The sequence below is a fragment of the Eurosta solidaginis genome, chromosome 4, assembly GCF_040869045.1.
Source record: "Eurosta solidaginis isolate ZX-2024a chromosome 4, ASM4086904v1, whole genome shotgun sequence".
Classification (NCBI taxonomy): Eukaryota; Metazoa; Arthropoda; class Insecta; order Diptera; family Tephritidae; genus Eurosta; species Eurosta solidaginis.
In genome coordinates this window covers 214,240,947-214,262,282 of record NC_090322.1, presented here as the reverse complement: position 1 = coordinate 214,262,282, position 21,336 = coordinate 214,240,947, and the positions used below count along the sequence as shown (strand labels likewise).

At 40.7% G+C, this 21,336-nt stretch overlaps 1 protein-coding gene across 3 annotated transcripts in view; it reads right to left on the bottom strand.

Annotated features, from left to right (window-relative positions):
- The window catches only part of mei-38 (meiotic 38), a 28,292-nt gene extending 12,244 nt beyond the window's left edge, over window positions 1-16,048 (bottom strand). The window contains exons 1-4 of one of the 3 annotated variants that reach the window (XM_067784736.1): window positions 15,783-16,048; window positions 15,608-15,676; window positions 14,781-15,547; window positions 14,503-14,712 (exon numbers count right to left, since the gene is read on the bottom strand). In XM_067784736.1, coding sequence (XP_067640837.1) covers window positions 14,503-14,712; window positions 14,781-15,547; window positions 15,608-15,676; window positions 15,783-15,867 — 1,131 coding nt within the window. In that variant the 5' untranslated portion in view covers window positions 15,868-16,048. Of the gene's footprint in view, window positions 1-7,958; window positions 9,659-14,502; window positions 14,713-14,780; window positions 15,548-15,607; window positions 15,677-15,782 lie in introns of those variants that run through there. The other 2 variants (XM_067784737.1, XR_010953125.1) reach the window with 2 other exon arrangements.
- Between the last annotated feature and the right edge of the window lie 5,288 nt (window positions 16,049-21,336).

The following is a 21,336-nucleotide window of genomic DNA, read 5'->3' as shown; positions in this document are numbered from 1 at the left end:
TTATCGGAGAGCAGATCGCCTGGTACGGATACCAACTATTGATGTTATTGTTAGTTTTTGTTGCCTTCCCAGTTGCGTTTACTTTCATATGGACTTTGACGCTGAACGTATTTATGTTTGTGGTGAGTCATTTCCACTTGCGATCCAGCCACATGTACATTATACATACATACATACATCAGTATATTAACGTTTATCGGTGCGACTTCAACGGTCGAGAGCCGGTTCTATGACTTTTACTTGGTTTTGCTTATGTCAAAATGAAATTATAATATACAATTTTCTTGTCGCTTTCACTTATTGGCACATGTAATTGTCCTTTGTAATCAAAACGGACGGCAAACGTTTGTTTGACAAGCGGTTTTCATGATATGGGATTGAGGGGGTGGTGTAGCGCAATATATAGCTTCTCCAACCCAATTGTCAACCTCACCTTCGAGCGTCGAATCCCGTTACACTAACAGACGAGGCCCTGGCTACCCCAAGCTCCTCTTGCAACTTGAAGATGGGGAGGGAGGGATGGCATGAAGGTTTAATGTGGTCATATAAATCGTTCCCGAGATGGTCGGGCTAGCACATTAATGGTGCTGTGTTACCGGAGCGTACCGGATCTGTATCCGGCAAATGATCATCACATCGATAACACTCCCCAAAGCCTTCGGGGAGTTACCTTATCGCTACAGCAACAACAACAATATATGGTCAAGTCTGTAGTCAAATTTGACCTTGTGAAAACCAAGCATTATGGTTTATCCGAAAAATTACCGTAATGCCTTAAAAACTCTTGAATCTCATAGGGAGCTTACTTTGAATGATTTGCTAAAACTTGGCGAGGCGTATAGATATTTTCTGTTTGCGGGCACCAAGTTACGTTAGGTCTAAGAAATTTCGGACTTGTTCTCATTACGGCTAATAATATTTCAGGGGTCGGGCGGGCATCGCGTTGTACATTCATAAGTATGGCTCAGTTCTGAATCTCTTTTGTTTGTTTTTTGGCACCTCTACCTTTTATGCAGAGCTTCAGAAAGGAAAAGTCACTAAACTCAAAAATCCTCTTACACTCTTGGGACGAGTAAGGGTTCATGAAAAGGACATGGTTTTACCGTAACTACCGGTTACAGGAGTTTGTCAGTAAATTTTCTTTGGTAGGCGTCTTCATAATATGGGCCAGCGAAAGCTGACAAGGCTGCTTAGGCGCTTCCCAAGGCAGTCGGTTCTATGTACCGGAACGACTCGGGATTTTTCCCGACCAAGGACTGTCATTTCAGTGTGACCCCATTTAATTTGTTTCGTCCTTCCCACAAATTGTCATCCTCCCAGCAGCTCCTTGCAGCAGGACTTCTCCATACTCTCTTACTCCGGGAAGGCATCGAATCCAATCCGGCTCCGTCTCCTGACCCCGGTCCTGAGAAATGGTTTTGCTGCATCTGCCGGAAAAGAATCTTTTTAGGACGGTCATACTCTGTTCAGTGTGTCTCGTGCAAGGGATGGTTGCATCGGACAGGTTGTTCTGGGCTTGATCCCAAAACCCGACGTCCACGTAACTTTTATAAATCTTTTGTGGCTCCTTGGTGTTCACGCCCAAGGGCGTCCCGTAGTCTACGCCTAAGCGCCCCCCACTACCTTCCAGCAGCCCCGCTGCTCAGCAAGCCACAACAAGTACCCGCTGCTGCTCGCGCCCCACTCAAACAGCTGATACCACTCATAACTACTACCTTCGTAGTAGAGTTGGTAGCAATGCTGAGCATCAGCCCCTGCCCCCGTCTTCTCCCCCTCTTTTCCGGCAGCAATCGTACAGGTCAGGGAAACAGACTCTTAGTCCCTACCTCCGTTTGCACCGTCTGCCAGCACAGAATATATAGGTTTGCGACATCCGCCCAATGCAGCTCCTGCCTTGGGTGGTGCCACTTTCCTAGATGTTCTGGTCTTCGCGACGGCAACCCCCCGACGGGTTTCATCGCGCCATGTTGGCAGGTCGCAAACCCAAATCATCCGGGTACCCCAATGCTTGCCAAAGGACGCCCAGTCCCAGAGCCACAACAGCAATTGCGTCCTGGCCTTCCACAACCCAGGCGTAGTCACCCGTCACTTACCCCCAGAGTGGCGGCGTCTCCCCTTATGCACTTCAGAATTCTGCAGTTAAACTGTAATGGACTAACTGGGAAGATTACGGAGATAGTCGATTTCATGAAGCGGCACAACATCCGCATTGCTGCGATTCAAGAGACTAAACTCAAAGCAAGATCTGGATTGCAGACCTGATCTGGGTATAATGTCCACAGGAAAGACCGCGAGAGCGGGAATGGAGGCGGCCTCGCGTTTATCATACACCACTCTGTGCAATATTATATATATGATCCTGGCATCGACCGCAGGGACAATGTCTTAGAACGTCAAAGCCTATCTGTCCGGTCAGGCGATGCAAACCTAGAAATCATCAACATCTACATCCCTCCTGCCACCTGTTGCCCCAGTGGATACCGCCCTAATATCAGGGCCTTACTCACTGGCAACAATCGCATTATCCTAGGCGATGTCAATGCCCATAATGATCTATGGCATTCAAACTTGCGGGCGGACAGTAGGGGTGAGATGTTGGCGGATCAAATAGAAGAAACGACGTTCTGCACGATAAACGGAGACGCCCCCACACGTATGGTAGGAAGCTGTCACAGCTCGCCAGATATCTCAATCGTGAGCGCAGAACTCGTAAACTGCGTCAACTGGCAGCCGATGGTAACATTGGCATCCGACCACCTGCCCATGCTTATTTCGCTCGAGCGTACCGCCGACTTCATCGTCACTGAAAAACGCACTTTCATAAACTTCAAAAAAGGAAAGTGGGAAGATTATAAATCCTTTACAGACAACCGCTTTGCTGCCCTCCCTATCCCGACTGATGCCCGCCAAAGGGGGGCGTGCCTTCCGTAAGGTCATTGAATCCACCTCGGCACATTTCATTCCCGCCGGGAGAATTCCCGAAATCCGGCCCCACTTCCCGGCGAAGGCCGCACACTTAGCGAGAGAACGTGACCTTATAAGACAGCTTGATCCAGGCGACCCCCAAATAAGGGATATAAACCAACGCATCAGATTGCTTGTGGATGAACACAAGCGGCGAAATGGGAGGAGCACCTAAGTGGTTGTAACCTTTCTACCGGTGTGGGTAAACTTTGGTCCACCGTAAAGTCCCTATCGAATCCGACTAAGCACAAAGACAAAGTTTCTATCGCCTTTGGCGACAAAGTGCTGTCGGATGCGAAAAATGCGCGAGCGCTTTCTGCCGCCAATATATAATGCATCCTACGGTCGACAAAGATAGACGGAGAACCAATAGACACGCACATAAATACAAATTCAGCGCGTCACCAATCACCATCACCGCTAAGCTTGGACGCCATTGGTCGTGCTAAACCATCCAAAGCAGTGGGCCCAGCCGGCATAGCCATGCCGATGCTTAAAAGCCTAGGCAAAGAGGGTTTCAAATATTTAGCGCATGTCTTCAACCTGTCTCTTTCCACTTTTGTCATACCCGAGAAATGGAAAATGGCCAAGGTGGTCCCGCTACTAAAGCCTGGGAAACCAGCTAACATAGGTGAGTCGTATAGTCCGATATCTCTCCTATCGCCAGTGGCAAAGACGCTTGAAGCCATTTTTCTCCCTTATTTCTAAGTAAATTTTCAGCTAGCCCCCCATCAGCATGGCTTCAGAAAACTCCATAGCACTACCACCGCGCTAAATGCCATTAGCACCCAGATAAATTGCGGTTTAAATCAATACCCCCACCATAAACAGTACTCGTAGCGCTAAACCTATCAAAAGCTTTTGATACGGTCAACCATGGCTCGTTACTGCAAGACCTGGAAGGGTCTACCCTTCCCCCATGTCTTAAAAGGTGGACCGCAAATTATCTGGGTGGTCGGCAGGCATCGGTGCAATTTAGAAACGAAACATCAAAACCAAGGAGAATTAAGCAGGGGGTACCACAGGGTGGTGTCCTATCCCCACTTTTGTTTAATTTCTACATATCTAAGCTACCTTCACCACCGGAAGGAGTCACAATCGTTTCCTAGGCCGATGACTGCACAGTAATGGCCACAGGTCCAGGCCCAAAGATCGATGCGCTATGCAATAAAATAAACGGCTACCTCCCTGATCTCTCCAGTTTTTTCGCCTCGCGAAACCTGGCATTATCACCGACTAAATCTTTCGCGACCTTATTTACAACATGGTCGTCTCAAATGTCGACCATTTTGAACATCCACGTCGATGGCACTACGCTACCGACTGTCCTACACCCCAAAATCTTGGGTGTGACGTTTGATCAGGATCTACATTTTTGTGAGCACGCAGCAGCAATTGTTCCGAGAATTCAGAGCCGTAACAAAATCCTCAAATCCCTCGCTGGCAGTACCTGGGGAAAAGATAAAGAAACGCTCATGACTACATACAAAGCAATTAGCCAGCCGATTACATGCTACGCGTCACCCATATGGTCGCCAAGCCTAAAAATTACCCACTGGAAGAAGCTACATGCCTGTCAAAATACTGCTCTCAGAATCGCCATGGGCTGTCTTCTTATGTCCCCAGAACACCATCTGCCTAATGAGGCAAGAATACTCCCCATCAGGGAGAGAAATGAGATGCTGACCAAACAGTTCCTGTTGAATACCCAGAAAACTGGGCACCCCAACAGACATCTGATTGATGAACCAGCACCGCCTAGGGGCTTAAGGAGTCATCTCCGTAAGCATTTTGAGGAAATACGGCACCTGAGAACCCAGCCGTAGGAAGTGAAAAAACACAAGCTAGACCTATCAAAAGCTTTTGATACGGTCAACCATGGCTTGTTACTGCAAGACCTGGAAGGGTCTACCCTTCCCCCATGTCTTAAAAGGTGGACCGCAAATTATCTGGGTGGTCCGCAGGCATCGGTGCAATTTAGAAACGAAACATCAAAACCAAGGAGAATTAAACAAGGGGTGCCACAGGGTGGTGTCCTATCCCCACTTTTGTTTAATTTCTACATATCTAAGCCACCTTCACCACCGGAAGGAGTCACAATCGTTTCCTACGCCGATGACTGCACAATAATGGCCACAGGCCCAGGCCCAAAGATCGATGCGCTATGCAATAAAATAAACGGCTCCCTGATCTCTCCAGTTTTTTCGCCTCGCGAAACCTGGCATTATCACCGACTAAATCTTTCGCGACCTTATTTACAACATGGACGTCCCAAATGTCGACCATTTTGAACATCCACGTCGATGGCACTACGCTATCGACTGTCCTACACCCCAAAATCTTGGGTGTGACGTTTGATCAGGATCTAGATTTTGGTAACTCTTGCTCAACTTCGTTCTAGATACTGTAACAGGTTAAACTCTTACCTATCCAGAATCAACCCCGACATACAAAATGTATGCCCCGCTTGCAATGTGTTCCCACATGACACCAACCATCTCTTTAATTGTAATGTGGAACCAACGCCTCTAACACCCCTTTCCTTATAGTCCACCCCTGTTGAAACGGCAAGTTTCCTTGGACTCCCGTTAGAGGATATTGATCACAATTTGTGATCGGTCGCGGCTATTAGGTGGGGCGAGCATTGCTGCTACAACAACAACAACAACAAGGCTGCTTAGGCCCAACTATCTGGGGCAATCACAACGGAATCTCAGCTTTTTTTTTCGTCTCTTACGACAGCCATGCTTTACCGCCTGATGTTGTTGTTGTAGTGATAAGGACACTCCCCGAAGGCCTTGGGGGGTTATCGATGTTGATGGTCATTTGCCGGATGCAGATCCGGTACGTTCCGGTACCAAGCCGACCATCTCGTGAACGATTTGTTATGACCACATGCGACATTCTAGGACATCCCATCATCCCACCCCCTAGATCCATGAGGAGTTCGGGGTCGCCATAGCCCCGGCTGTTAATGAAATGGAAGGATTCGCCACGGGTAGTTGAGTTTGACAATTGGGTTTGGAGAAGCTATATATCGCCCTGGCGCTACACAACCTCTTGAATCCGGTATTTTAGTCGCCTCTTACGACAGGCATAGCTACCGCGGGTATATTCTAACCCAGGCATGCTTAACCAACGAAACGATATCATTTCGTTACGATAATCAACGTTAATAAACGAAACGAAGTCATTTCGTTTCGTTTATTAACGTTAAGATCGTCAAATTAACGAAATGATTTCGTTTCGTTTTCTGCCATATCAAAACGAAATCAAATCGTTTATGTTGATTATTAATTTCAAACTATGCTGGCAAAGCTGATTGATGGCGGAGTTATTAAAGGTGAAAGCATTAGCCAAGCTGATTGCAACTTTTCTCATGAATTTTGACAGTACGAACATTTCTCAGAGTATTTTTGACATTACCACCAACGAATTACACAAACAAATTACATAGAGTTTGTGTGTGTATGTGCGCTCGTTGTTGCCACCTTACGGCTTCACCATGGCTATAGCATTGCCAGCACAATTCAAACATAAAGTATCACGTTTTCGTTAACGTTTTTAACGTTAACGAAAGCTTTTCGTTTCGGTTAAAAACGAGATACAATTTATCTTGATAATTTCTTTATCGATAATATTTCGAAGTGTTACAACGGAAACGGTGGAAATTTTTTGATAAACGATTAGCTTAACGTTAAGGTGCATCCCTGTTCTAACCTCCAAACCAGCTGGGAACTGCTTTATCGCCTCTTAACAGCGCATTCTACAATGAAAAGCAGAAGATTTCAAAGCTGCACATCACTGTCCTCTGCATCTCTTTCCTAAAATTTTTTTTTCAAAACACTACGTTTTAAAATCAGAATATATATAGCTAAGGTAGGGCTTTCTCCAAAAGTTCCCTGAGATAAGTTCTCGAAGCGGCTACCGAAGTAGAGCACTCCTCTGCTCAGACGTCGATATGTACTCAAAAGAGACTCAACGAAAAGATAAAAAAAACTCGACATAGCGCCAAATTGAAGAAGAATATAATCACAACTAAGGCAATTTAATGTGTAGATCCAACAAAGCAACTTGTTTGCTAATAAACATGTACAGATAAGATTAATACAAACATTCGTACTTATAAGCATAATATATATATATATATGTATATTAAGCAGTATATCATACAAATGTACAGACATATATACGCTCTGCCGTACAATATTTGATGATGATGATGCCAACGAACACAAGTACTTAAATTGTTGACGCTGGTGCGCAAATGAGTTATGCAAATTAAAATAATTCAGCAACAAGCTGTCGACGACGAGAACAACGGCGACAACCAAGATTATAGCAGGCGATTTTAAATAGACTTCAGATAATCTCAAAAAAAAAAAGGACTGGACTGTATTCCCTTTTATGAATTATAATATATCTAAATTTTTGAAAGCTTCATTTAGAGTGGTCAGTGGAATATTACCCTATCTCGGTTGCTATTTCGAAAATGCCCTATGTTGTTGTTGTTGTAGCGATAAGGTTGCTCCCCGAAGGTGTTATCGATGTGATGGTCCTTTGACGGATACAGATCCGGTACGCTCCGGTACCACACCACCATTAAGGTGCTAGCCCGACCATCTCGGGAACGATTTATGTGGCCACATTAAACCTTCAGGCCATCCCCTCCCACCACACCACGAAGTTCCATTAGGAGCTTGAGGTCGCCAGGGCCTCGTCTGTTAGTGAAACAGGATTCGTCGCGGATAGGTGAGGTTGACAATTAGGTTTGGAGAAGCTATATATTGCCCTGGCAACCTGAAGGGTTGCGCTACACAGCCCCTTGAATCTGACATTTTAGTCGCCTCTTACGACAGACATACCTACCGCGGGTAATTCTGACCCCCTAACCCGCTGGGGGATTTAAGCCCAATCAATCAATCAATATGATAGGAATGTATTTATAGATACAAGCGCAAAATTATATGCGTGTGGATGTTTTAAAATCTCACCGTTTTTAAGTAGAAATATTTTCGTTGGTCCCTTCCGTTGCCAGACAAAACGTCACACCTTTTTTTTACGTTCATCATCCTGTTGCTGTTCTGGTTGTTGTTTAGTTCAGTTTGTTCCTTTTCTTTTTGTTGATGCTTAAATTTATGATTTTTTTTTATATTTATTTCGCTGCTTATTGTCACACCCTACTTTACTTGTGCCCGTGTGACGGTATGTAACCCCCTATCCGCTAATAACATTACCGTCACCCCCACCTTTATCTAACACACCTCCCGCCTCCACCGCTTTCATCTGTACGCATCAGTTATTAGTACTGGGTGTATGACTTGAATTGAGCGCCGCTGATGATGCCGTTGACTCATCAGCTGATAAAGTGGTATCACCGTAGAAACGTGGTTCATCATGGGTTTCATTACCAACTCCAGTACCTTCCTCATCCGAATCATCATCACCAGAACTATCAGCTAATTTTCCAACTGCGCCTGCGCCATTGCCGTCCATAGACGCTGAAGTCGGGGTAGCTTGATTGCCACCGGCAGCAGCTAGTGCTGCTTTAGCAGATTCCGTTTTGACTGCTTTGGAAAGCCGTTCATAACAAGCAGTGCAAACACGTACTGGTTTCGAGCTTTGTTGAGGCAGTAGGAATTTTTTTGATGAACATGGACCGCATACAACAGCACCACAATTACGACAATGGTGACGACGTACAATCATAGTAAATTGTGTTTTCTTGCAATGCATACAATGTGTAGCTTCCGCATCGGGCACCCAAACTGCAGCATGATTCTCAACGGGCTTTTTGCCACTCTTGCGCAATAAATCCTCAACACACTTATTGATGTGTGCCATCCATTCTTGTTTCTCCGTGCTTGTAGCGGCATAAACAACAAACGATTTGGTCATGGTACGTATGAGCCAACCATTACGATATTGTCCATTATCCTCCAAAGATTCTAGTGATACCTCTTCCAAAGGCATAATGTGTTGTTTATTATATTTTTTTTTACCGATTACTATATTTCCATAAACTAAGATATCATTGAATAGAAAAAATTGCCTTGACTTTGGGCGTTTGCGGCACATCTTTGTAAGAACGCCTTCACCAACAAGTACGCGACCTGGAATTGCTAATGGTACACCTGAGCTACCAAAGCAACTTTCAACCATTGCAATGCGTCTGGAGTTAGCTTCCGAGTTTACTAGACGATCGACCATGATGAAGAAATATCCAAAATTCCAGGTATAGTTAGTAGTTTATTGTGTGTAGAGGTGTGGCTAGCAGTGATTAAAATGTTAAATATCAAAACCTATAAGATATGCTCTTGATGTTTATTACGTAGGCGGTGCACTCGTTGGAACGGCGATTCAGGTGCAGTTCGCTGATTCCGAAGCAGTTTACACGATTTCCTTAAGTTTCGGCAAAAATTTTTACACATTTAACAAAATTATCTATATTTAACTTTAAAAACTTTCTATTTGGGTTTTCAATATAAAAATTTACTCCAAAGATGAAACCGTAACAATTACGTAAAAATCACGTATATTCTTATTTTCTCATTGAGAAAAGTAACACGTATTTTTTTTATCTATAAAACCTTTCTTGTTTTCGCAATGATCGTCGTAGTTGAATACAAATTAAATATGCTCGAAAATGAACAAAAATCAAATTACTCAATTACTTTTCTGTCTTCACATTATTACGTATTTTCACTCTTGTCAACACATTCCTCCTCTGTTCTCTTCCGTAACTGACAGATTTAATGTTGCCAGATCCGTAAGGTTAGGGCCCTTTTACATTCAGTTTCTTTGCATACTAGTTCTTCCAATACTTAACAAGGGCCAACGTATTATCGTGCCGTTATCAGCCACCGTCATATTTTTCGAACGACATTGCCTTTTTTATTATATGTACATATCTTGAATTCAGTTCTTTCGAATTTTTATACCCACTGTACTTGTATACAGGGTATTATAACTTTGATTGGATAACGGTTGGTCGCACAGGTATAAAGGAATCGAGATAGATATAGACTTCCATATATCAAAATATCCGTATCCAAAAAAACTTTGATTGAGTCATGTCCGTCCGTCCGCTTGTCCGTTAACACGATAACTTGAGTAAATATTGAGATATCTTCACCAAATTTGGTACACGAGCTTATCTGGACCCAGAATAGATTGGTATTGAAAATGAGCGAAATCGGATGATAACCACGCCCACTTTTAATATTATAACATTTTGGAAAACAAAAAAAACTTGATTATTTAGTAAATAATACACATAGAATATTAAAATTTGACGTGTAGACTGATATTGACTCTTCATAAAAATTTGAAAATATTGTTAAATGTGCGTGGCACCGCTCACTTGTGATGAAATCAATTTTACAAATATTATTAATCATAAATCAAAAATCGTTAAACCTATCGTAACAAAATTCGACAGAGAGGTTACCTTTACTATAAGGAATGCTTTGAAGAAAATCGGTTAAGGTCCACGCCCACTTTTATATAAAAGATTTTTAAAAGGGTCGAGGACGAATAAAATAAGCAATATCTTTGCAAAAAGGAGATTTATATCAATGGTATTTCATTCTCCAAGTGGATTTATAACAGGAAAAACTTAAAATTTTAAAAAATGGGCGTGGCACCGCCCCTTTTATGACTAAGCAAATTTTCAATGTTTCGGGAGCCATAACTTGACGAAAAATTAACGGATCGTAATAAAATTGGGTACACAAGTTTTCCCTACAGCAGTTAATATTTCTAGAAAAAAATGGACGAGATCGGTTAAAGACCACGCCCACTTTCATATAAAAGATTTTTAAAAGGGTCGTAGACGAAAATAATAAGCTATAACTTAGCGAAAAAGAGCTTTGTATCAATTGAATTTTACTATCTAAATTGAATTATGACATTAAATTGCAAAACACTAAAATTTTTGAAAATGGGCGTGGTACCACCCCTTTTTTGTCTAAGCAAATTTTCAATGTTTCGGGAGCCATAACTCGAAGAAAAATTTACATAGCGTAACAAAATTGGGTACATATGTTTTCCTTATAGCAGGAAATATTTCTAGTAAAAATGGATAAGATTGGTTAAGGACCACGCCCTCTTTTATATAAATGACATTAAGAAGTGTCATTGGCAAAAATAATAAGTTAAATCTTGGCGAAAAATATTTTTGTACCAATCGTATTTTGTGCCATTATAACAAGAAATGGGAAAAAATTCAAATCTTGAAAAAATGGGCGTGGCACTGCCCTTTCTTACCATGCATTTCCCAACGTTTTTGGAGCCATAACTCTACGAAAAATTTGGTGTTTAACACTAAATATTTTCAGTAAAAATGGACTAAATCGTTTAAATCGCCTTTTATATAAAAGATTTTGTAAAAGTGCGCAGATGAAGGTAATAATATATTTCTATAAAAGTTTGAAAATTTCGTTATGCAACTCTGGTGGCAGCGTTCCGCTTCTTAGTTTTTGGTGTGTTCAGTGCTTAAAAATGTCATTTGTCAAAGTAAATGTCATTGTCTACATGGCGGACCGATACAAAGTGGCCGCATCGAACAGCTGATTATAACCTTTTTTATCAGATTTGATACATCAACTACCGGCGCAGTACCATTTTGACATTTGTTCATCGAATTTACAACTACATGGAATTTTTTTATGTTTGTAGGTACGTCACCATGCTGCCACCTTGTATCGTTCCGCCATGATTGTCTGTCATATAGCATTGTCATTTTATTCGCTTGACATTTCATCCTTCATACTAATCGAGCAGTTACTTCTGTGTGAAAGCAAAACATTTACGATTTCATTAGAAGGTGAAATGAGATCATTAAGATTCTGTGTGAAAACAGTATAATATACATAAACAAATCAATCATTATGTCTACACATATGTACATACAAGCAGTGGAGAGATACTCACAAAAGTATGCAATCATCGGTGGAAGTATTACTCACATATACACGCGCATATGGCTATGCGAAAGGCTATAAACGTGCATCTGTAGTTTATAGCTGGTAACTAAGTAGTAAATTGTAGAAGAAGAAATGCCTAGAAGTATGCGAACGAGACAGCAGGGAGTATAAAATGAGAGAAAGCTGAGTAAGCAGCAATCAGTTTGATTTAAGTACGCTATCAGTTGCGAAGTATAAGTGTTATTGTGAAGTATTTTCAAAGTAGTTTAATGAAGACCATTTTGGATTATTGAATATTGGAGTTATTTATTCAACAATTTAGTTCGTATCGCTAGTATCGTTAGTATAAGGTGTAGAATAAGGGGAGTGTTCACTAAATTCGTTACAATATGTATTATTGCGCAGCCTTGTAATAATATTAAGCACACAAAACAATCAACAACAGCATTTCAAGGGTACAGCTGGGTATGTAATGTTCGGGTTTACCCGAACTTAGACTTCCTTACTCGTTACTATTAACATTTGAAAAATTTTTCTTGAAGTTGTCAATTGGTGTCAATGTTACAAAAGGGTGAGAGTTATCAAAAAAAATTTAAACAAGCTTGACAGTTACGGACACAGTTGGACTCTTCTCCTTGTTAACTTACAACGACTAAAAAAAACGTGCGTTGAGCGATAAATATTAGTTTTTTGAAGTTATTTTGTTAAATTTCCATTACCACCATTTCAATGTGATTGCGATTTAAAAAATTGAATCCGATCACGGACGGTACAACACAATACAGACCCAGTTTACATTTTCAATAAGTTTTGGAAATATCGTTTAAAATTTGACTCAATTCGCTGCATGGAGCTGGCAGACATATGTCCACAAAACAAGGAAGGAGAACAAAGCTAGCCCCCAGCGGGTTAGGGGCCAGAATATACCCGCGGTAGGTATGCCTGCCGTAAGAGGCAACTAAAATACCAGATTCAAATGGCTGTGTATCGCAACCCTTTCAGGTTGCCAGCGCAATATATAGCTTCTCCAAACTCAATTGTCAACCTCACCTATCCGTGGCGTATCCTGTTTCACTAACAAACGAGGCTCTGGCGACCCCAAGCTCCTCATGGAACTAGGGGGTGGGGAGGGAGGGATGGCCCAAAGGTTTAATGTGGCCATATAAATCGTTCCAGAGATGGTCGGGCTAGCACCTTAATGGTGCTGTGTTACCGAAGCGGGAACGATTTATGTGGCCACATTAAACCTTCAGGCCATTCCCTCCCTCTCCACCCCCAAGTTCCATGAGGAGCTTGGGGTCGCCAAAGCCTCGTCTGTTAGTGAAACAGGATTCGCCGCGGAAAAGTGAGGTTGACAATTGGGTTTGGAGAAGCTATATATTGCGCTGGCAACCTGAAGGGTTGCGCTACCCAACCCCTTGAATCTGGTATTTTAGTCGCCTCTTACGACAGGCATACCTACCGCGGGTATATTCTGATCCCCTAACCCGCTGGGGCATGTTGTCACTTTCTGTTCCAATTATTCATTTTGAAATGGCAATATCCTTTTGTGGCTTCGTACTCAAATCACATATCGCACACCTAGATCAAATCATCAATCAGTAACTAAAAAAATCTGAAACTTCGAAGTTCGGGCTTCCCAATTCAGCAATTTGATCAAAGTTGTGTGCAAAATACATAAAAAAAAAAAACTTCAAAAAAATGAGCAACATATATGTTAAAACGGATGTAAAACTTGGTCCGCACTTACACAAAACCGAAATACAAATAAAACATAGTTCACAAACTAAAATCCAAATCAAAATGAAGAAATAATCAAATCCCGACAAAAATTCTAAATTCGGGAACGAAAATTCCCATCAATTATGGACTGTCGTATTGGGAATTGGCATGTCGTGATAATGAGATGCACCTAAAACACAGCAAGTAATTTAATTCAATTTCGACTATAAATACTCCGTGACTTGATTTTACACGAGTGAATTTTTTGACGTTGAACCTCTAAGTCGGGAATTGCACGGCGAATCCAGTTCTTAAAGAAAAATTCCCAGAACTCCTAGAAGAGGAAGTGCCAAATCGACAGTGTCACAAGTCGAATGGAGCATCACTCTACTGGGCTCCAGTTTTGAAAGGCAAATATTTTAAAACTTGCTTGAAGAACGCCTGCTTTGAAATTTTCTCAAAAACTACCTGGATTAGTGCAAATTCAATACATTCTGACCTGAGATAGGACGTTAATGAGCGTTCCGTTCAAAATTCTGAGTTTAAGCGTTTAAAACAAATTCTGAGACAGAAATAAAAAACAACGCCCGTATTACGTTCCACGATTAGTGACTGCAAACGATTTTCACTCAAACAATAACTACGCCACTGTCGAACTTTTTCTACAAACTATAAGTTACGGATCTAACGAGAACTATTTTTCGCCAGTTCACATATGTCATTGATCCTATTCATCATTTCAATGCTGTTATGATTTAAAAAATTAGTTTCGAAAGGCTTAGATAGGTGCAAACCGAGACAGGCGATAAGGGTGGCATTCCACCCAACCATGATAAAATATCGTACCAGTCATATTTGCAAAAAAAAGGCATTCCATTGATTTTCTTACAATTTCTACCTGTTTCTGTTTTTCCTCGTTAGCACGTTGCATAGCTGCATCATATAATTTCCGTTCTTGAAGCCTGCGCTCTGAACGAAGGTTGAATGGACATGGTACTAAAACTGTTGGCATCTTTTTGGGCACAAAAGGTTCTTCATATACTACGGTTGGTGGCCGTGGCTCAAACCGTGGTGGATGCAGTTTCTTTAATTCTTCTAACTGCAACAACGTAAATTTTCAAATTATAAAATTTTCATGTGAATAGAGTTAGGAAAATCATAAACTACCTTTTGCTTTCGTTTTTCTTCAGTTTCAAGTGATTTTTTCAAAACTAAGGGTGTTACTGGCATAGTAACAGCATGTACGACCTTTTTCATTTGCAGCGATTTATGGCAAGCGCTAAAATTTGGCACTGGCCTACTATGAAACTCGCGCTTTTTACGCTCTTCGTCTAATTGTTTCTGCAATAGTTCCTCTTTTCGGCGTTTGTACAAATTTTTGCATTCATAGGCATGAGGTGCTGCTGGTTGCGCCTGCGGCGATGTTAGTTTTGTAATGGTGCCTGTTTGGATAGCATTAGCAGCAAGAATTTTTGCTGTTGTCGTCGTTGCACATTTCTCTTTTTTCACACCGGGATTGATGCGTGCTTTGTTACGTGTAATGAGCGACTCTGAGAGCATTACAGCATTCGATGTGGCGGGTTCGGTATCTTGTAAGGGTGATTTGGGAGGCGAGATTTTCTTGTTGCCACCGGGGTTTATGCGTGCTCGATTTCGTGCAATCAGGGAATCTGAAAAATTTATGGGACTTGCTGCGGATGGTTGTAATTCTTTTGCTGGTGAAGTTTTTTGATCCACAATTTCTTCATCGGAATGATGTTGAACATTTTTCGCATTAACAGGATTTATTCTTTGGCCTTTTATATATTTTTCGTCTTCTGGCTTATTGCCTTCGTTTGATGTCATGAGCGTTTGTATTTGCTTCAATGGTGATTTCTTTGATCTTGGTGTATTTACGAAGTTGGCGTTCTCTTTATCATCGAATGTGATAGCATCTGAAACATGAGGAGCCAAATTTATAATCTGAACAATATTTATGCACTTTTGCCAGTTACCTAGTTCTTTTAACAAATCCATTCCTACTACCGAATCGTCCATGCGTTCGTGCTCGAAATGTTTCTTTGCTGTCATAATTCAAATTGACAAAAGAGTAGAGGCAAACATTAAAAAGTAATTCTTTTGGATAACAATTTTGCTACAACGTAAAACATTACACAAACCAACGCTTACCAAAAAATTGCTGCGAGTGATTCAGCACGTGATTGCCAACATCAATGTCATCCCAATTAAATTTATCTGTTGGGTTTTCAGGCATACTCAAGCTATCCAGTTAATATATGAAAAATATTAAGGATAAATACAAATAACTTAGTAGAGGAAATATATTAACATTAATACAATACACACAATTTCGCTACGAACAAAACAAAAATTTAGCGCCAGCGACGTTTCGAATTTGCAATTTGAAAATAATTTTTATTGGCTTAAGGAATTCACAATCCAATTGCACTTCCGTGTGTTAGAGCGAGAAAGAACCAGACACAAAAATGGTGAGTTAAACAGAGGGTGATATAAATAAAAAGGATATGAGCAGTTTCAGAGGGTGTCATGAATAAAAGAAAAGAAAAATGAGCCGCAAGCCTTGGAAATATTTTAATACTAAATATCAGCCTAGAAAAGAAGGTATTTAATAAGTTTTTCGAGCTCCCGAAAATTGTTTTTATGGAAGAAACATGGATCGAAGTATGCAAAGCAAGGGAATATAGCCTCGTTAAGTGCCCGTACGTTTGCTCAGAATATTTTGAAAAACATACACGTTTGTCAATTGCTTGCTCAAAGGAGGTCATTATAAACAGACACCGCAATTAGTTGATAAATTGGCTACAAGTCCTCATTTTTTATTTTTTTATTTATTGTATAATTCAAGCGTTGCGCTTTAGGAGGGAATTGTTAAACCATTTCTTAGGGAGACCATTACCCTGTAGCTCTGCGGGTTAGACACTAGTTATGAGAGTGTCTTTGCCCGTTGTACCAGGGGTCACCTTGGGGCAGACCCGCCTATACATATTCTGTGCCCTTTTAGCATTGACATAGATGTGCAGACTTTGGAGGCACACTTTTTCTCAACATGCCTTGAGAAATATCCACTGCAGGGGCATGATAATAGGGCCATGCTAGAACAACAATATTTTTCGTGAATTTTTTTTTCTGTCTAGCGGTCAAGCTGCCATAAAGATATTAGTCATAAACCAACGTATGAGTAATTATCCACTATTTTTCAATAAAATTGCATCTTTTACTGTATTCTCAATAGATATATATATGCACATAAATCGTGCTAAAGCATATTATTGTCTGAGATGACCTAAAGGAAAATACCATCTCGAAAAACCACAATTTCGCCTTAAGGGCGAATTGATAGTGACTTATAACCATAAAGCCATAACCAGGTAGAACAGCTGATCGAACCTACCTTATGGAAATCAATGTAATCGATTAATGGTCCCATACCATAACGCTAACTCGATTACATTGATTTCCATAAGGTAGGTGTGATCAGCTGTTTTATCTTGTTATGGCTTTATGGTTATAAGTCACCATTTGCTGTCATCCAGTGAGTTTTACAGCTCCGGCTCACGCTCAATTCTCACGGGAATGCTCTGGATCATTGAGAGACTTGAAAAGCAGATGTCGTGAAATTTTCGCACACGTGAAATGTGATAGGCAGATGACGCCGCTGTTTTTCATTTAACTCATACGGCGAAAGGCTAAGAAGCGACATCTATTTTTGAAAAAGTACGTTTATTAAAGGCAGCATAGCCAAACTAGAAAGAAGTAATTAACAAATTATCTGGCTCACAAATTCGCCCTTTAAACAGTAACGGTATGGCAACGCTTCTAGTAAAACAACAAACATTATGAAACTTCAAAAATCACCTAAAACGTCAAAAAAATTTGATTGGAACTACCTCCTTTTTTTATCATGCAAAAAGTTAATAAATTTTCCATTTCAAATATATTTAGGTTATGGCGTGGCACCATTAATCGATTACATTGATTTCCATAAGGTTGGTTCGATGCGTCTGGATATAGTTATGTCACCATTAAAGCGCCAAATACACGACCCGAACATTTCCGCGAACATTCCGTAATCTTGTTCGCAGCTTTGGACATACACCATACGAACTTTTGGCCGAACATTAGTTCTCTTTCAGACAGCGATGAATACGGACAACAATTGTGCTGCAGCAATATTGCTCGCTATGGCAATTAAGCGTAAAAAAATATCTTATATATATATATATATAATCTTTGCTTTTTACTTGCCACAATGATGGCAAAGATTTATACATTTCAATAAATTCACTCAGAAATTTTTTATTGTCCATTTTACTTTTCCGCGCACGTCTGTTCCGTTCAGAAATTACTACGATTATGAGCTATTTCGCCATACATGCACGAACAGTTCGCGCAAATGTTCGCCAAAAATCAAAATTTATTAATTTTTGGCGAACATTTGCGCGAACTGGCAAACACCACCATACACGACAGAACAGGTCGCAGAAACATGACATAACGGGAATGTTCGCGGAAATGTTCGTGTCGTGTATTTGGCGCTTAACTTCAAAAAACTTTGACGGCGCTGCTCACATGAAAATATTGGCGGGAGGAGGCAACTCGGGAAAGCGTTCTTTAGCTATGTTTATTCACATCTATTTAAGTTTTATATGGAAAGTAAGTGTGTAAATTTATCTGCAATCATTACATTCTTGCGCAGAAAATTAGTACTGCTAAATTTCAGTATGCATTATATGTGCTGAGTTGCAACTGAAAGGTGTCTCCCCATGTTAATCTCTACACTATTTCTCCAACCGATAAAGCTACAGGCTATGCACTGTGACACACTGTGCGTGTCTCCGCTATTTAGAACAAACCATATTGTGGCGAGTTATTTACCACTGCCGCGAGTCTTTAAGCCCCGGTTTTTCAGCACAAGTTTAACTCAGTTTGTCAGTTAAACTACGCTTAAACTTATTCTGCAGCTTTTCAGTCTACTTTAACTGAAGTTTAAGCTGAGCTTAAGCGTCCGATCTGGCTGGGTTAAACTCTAGTTAACCTATCGTTGATTTCCGTTAGTTCGAAATGGCGTCGAATATACCCAACAAGCATTTGGGCTTGAGTACCATTAGATCTCATACTCATAACTAGGCGTACTTCTAAAATCTCAAAGCTTTACTAAAATCAATATAAATAACATCAATTTCGCTATTAACCTTAAATCCGTTCAGCACATGAGTTGTGAACTCAAGCAAGTTAGTTACGGTAGATTTACCCGAGCAAAAACCATGTTGAGACAAGTCAATGGTTGAGGATACCCTATGATCTAGTTGCTTTGTGACACACTTTCTGGGAAATATCCCTTCCTTTAGGGATGCATTAAAAAGACATGTAAGAGGTTTATACAGGAATTCAGCACACGTTTTTAGCATAAGAGATGGAATTTCCAGGTCCGCTAGAATAGGAATTTTTTACGCTTTCAAGATGTCTTAGTACGTCTTCCGTATGAATATACGGAACAAATGCTGAATTACCCGAGGACATTTTGAATGGATAGTTCAATGACGGGGAGGCATAGGGAGTGGAGTAATTAGATTTAAAGAAGGTGGCAAACATATTGGCAATTTCATTGTCATTATTAGAACTTAGATCATTAAACTTCATTACGGTTGGAAACCTCTTGATTTTTCTTTTCCAGTTGATGAACGAATAAAACGATTTTGGATTAGAGGAAATTTTATGCTTAATCGTTTTTAAGTAGTCCGCATAACATCTTCCCTGTAGCCTATTGTACCTGTGGCGCAGAATAGAGTATGCCGCATAGTCACTTCTTGATCCGGATAATGGGAATCTCTTAAAAGAACGCGTTTTTCGATTTTTAAGATATTTGAGTTCTTTAGAGCTCCAAGCAGAAGTTGGAATTGCTAAAGAGGTGTTAGATATTGTAGGTACGCATTTTTGGAATATCGCATACAAATCATTGTTAAAGTGAGTACCACTCCTTTCCACATCTCCATCGTAGGCGGGCCAAGAAATTTTGGAAACCTCATCAGTAAGCACAGAGAGATTAGCCTTAATGAAAGGAAAACGGCCAGAACCCACATTCCTAATAGTTTTGCGCTCCGGTGCTTGGGGATAATCCAAGTATAAAACCAAAGCCGGATGGCCTACATATGTAGATTTAACTACAATTATTTTTTTGTTATAACATGTTTATCTGACATCCACGTTTTTAAACTGATAATAGAACATTTTGGTCTTGAGGAGTTCTATCGCACCTTCTTATATTTTTACGAGCTCTGCACTCCCTTTAGTATATTCGACGATATGCTAATGAACTCAAGGCACAACCCTATAAGTACCTTCTTGGATTTTTCAGCCAATTTCCCAATTGTTAGCTATTTCATTTGCATGGCCAACAAAAGAGGTGAAAGTTTCTTATGCGGAAATGTCTGAAAGGACGCTCATGAAGTTGTGGGTTGAGGAACATTGCGATGGTAGAGTATGGTTGAAGGGTATCCAAAACACGACAGACAAAACGAAAAAACTGCAACGACTGTTGATAAGAGATAAAAACGATGTGGTGAAAATATACATACACATATAATCAACACCCACATGAATGCATCACGACCTTTGCAACTGCACTTATGTATTCATACCTAAATATAACCTTGTTGAAAGTACGAGGCCATCACCAAAGCTATATAAATAAAGCTACTAACACACACTAGAACAATTTACTTACATATATGGCATATATGATAAGGACATCCTTGAACTAATAGTGTGAAAAAAGTTGGTCTGAAGCACAGGTGAATGGACAGCTGATAGACTGCCGGAAATAAAAAGTAGTTAATAGCAGACAACTAAGTACAGAAAGGGTGCATGATGGGAAGACGGCATCCAAGAGTTTTGCCTTTGTCACCTACCAAGTAAATATCAAAGCATCATTTCACACGGCAAAGTGGAGCGTTAAAATTGAATAAAATGCCAGTCTAGAAATTTAACGCAGATACAGTCTTGCCAACAAGTGCGACTTTGGAATTGGTAGAATATTGAAAATACAAATTTTCCTCCTATGAATGAAAACTCTCCTAATGTATGGCTCCCAATAATTTGGGAGAAACAAAAGAAGGATGACTTGTACTCCCATGGTATTTCCAATTGAAGTGAGTTATCGCTAAGAAGGTTTCTGCAGTGTTGCGCTTGGTTAAAAGTATCACGGAGTTTAAGCTCCAGTTTATAATGATGATGAGCGATTGGCCCCCACGAAGTTAGTTTTAACTCAGGAAGCACTTAAGTTATATAGATTTTGTATAGTACTGAAATTTCGGCTTCTGGAAAATAATTTTTGTTCTTCTTAATTTGTCGACTACCGTTAAGTCAATTTTGGCAGAGCTGAAAGGACACAATGCTGTTATTGCTATAGCTGAAATGCTTCGCCCCACTCAATGGTCATTGCCTATAACGGAAGTAAAAGGAAACTCGTAGTGTTAACGGGGTTCGACCATAGAGGAGTTCCTTTTAGAAGTATTTCGTATACATTGCATTCGAAAACATTGTTTGTTTCATCGGGGACCCACCATATGCAGGACGAACATCATGCATGAAGAATAACTCTGGATGGGTAAGTGTCTAACTCGCTACAATTTGAAGATCGTGGTTCAGCCAATGACGTAGCTTCTATGGCCCTTAGGGCGATACCTCTGTGCAGTGCAAAAAA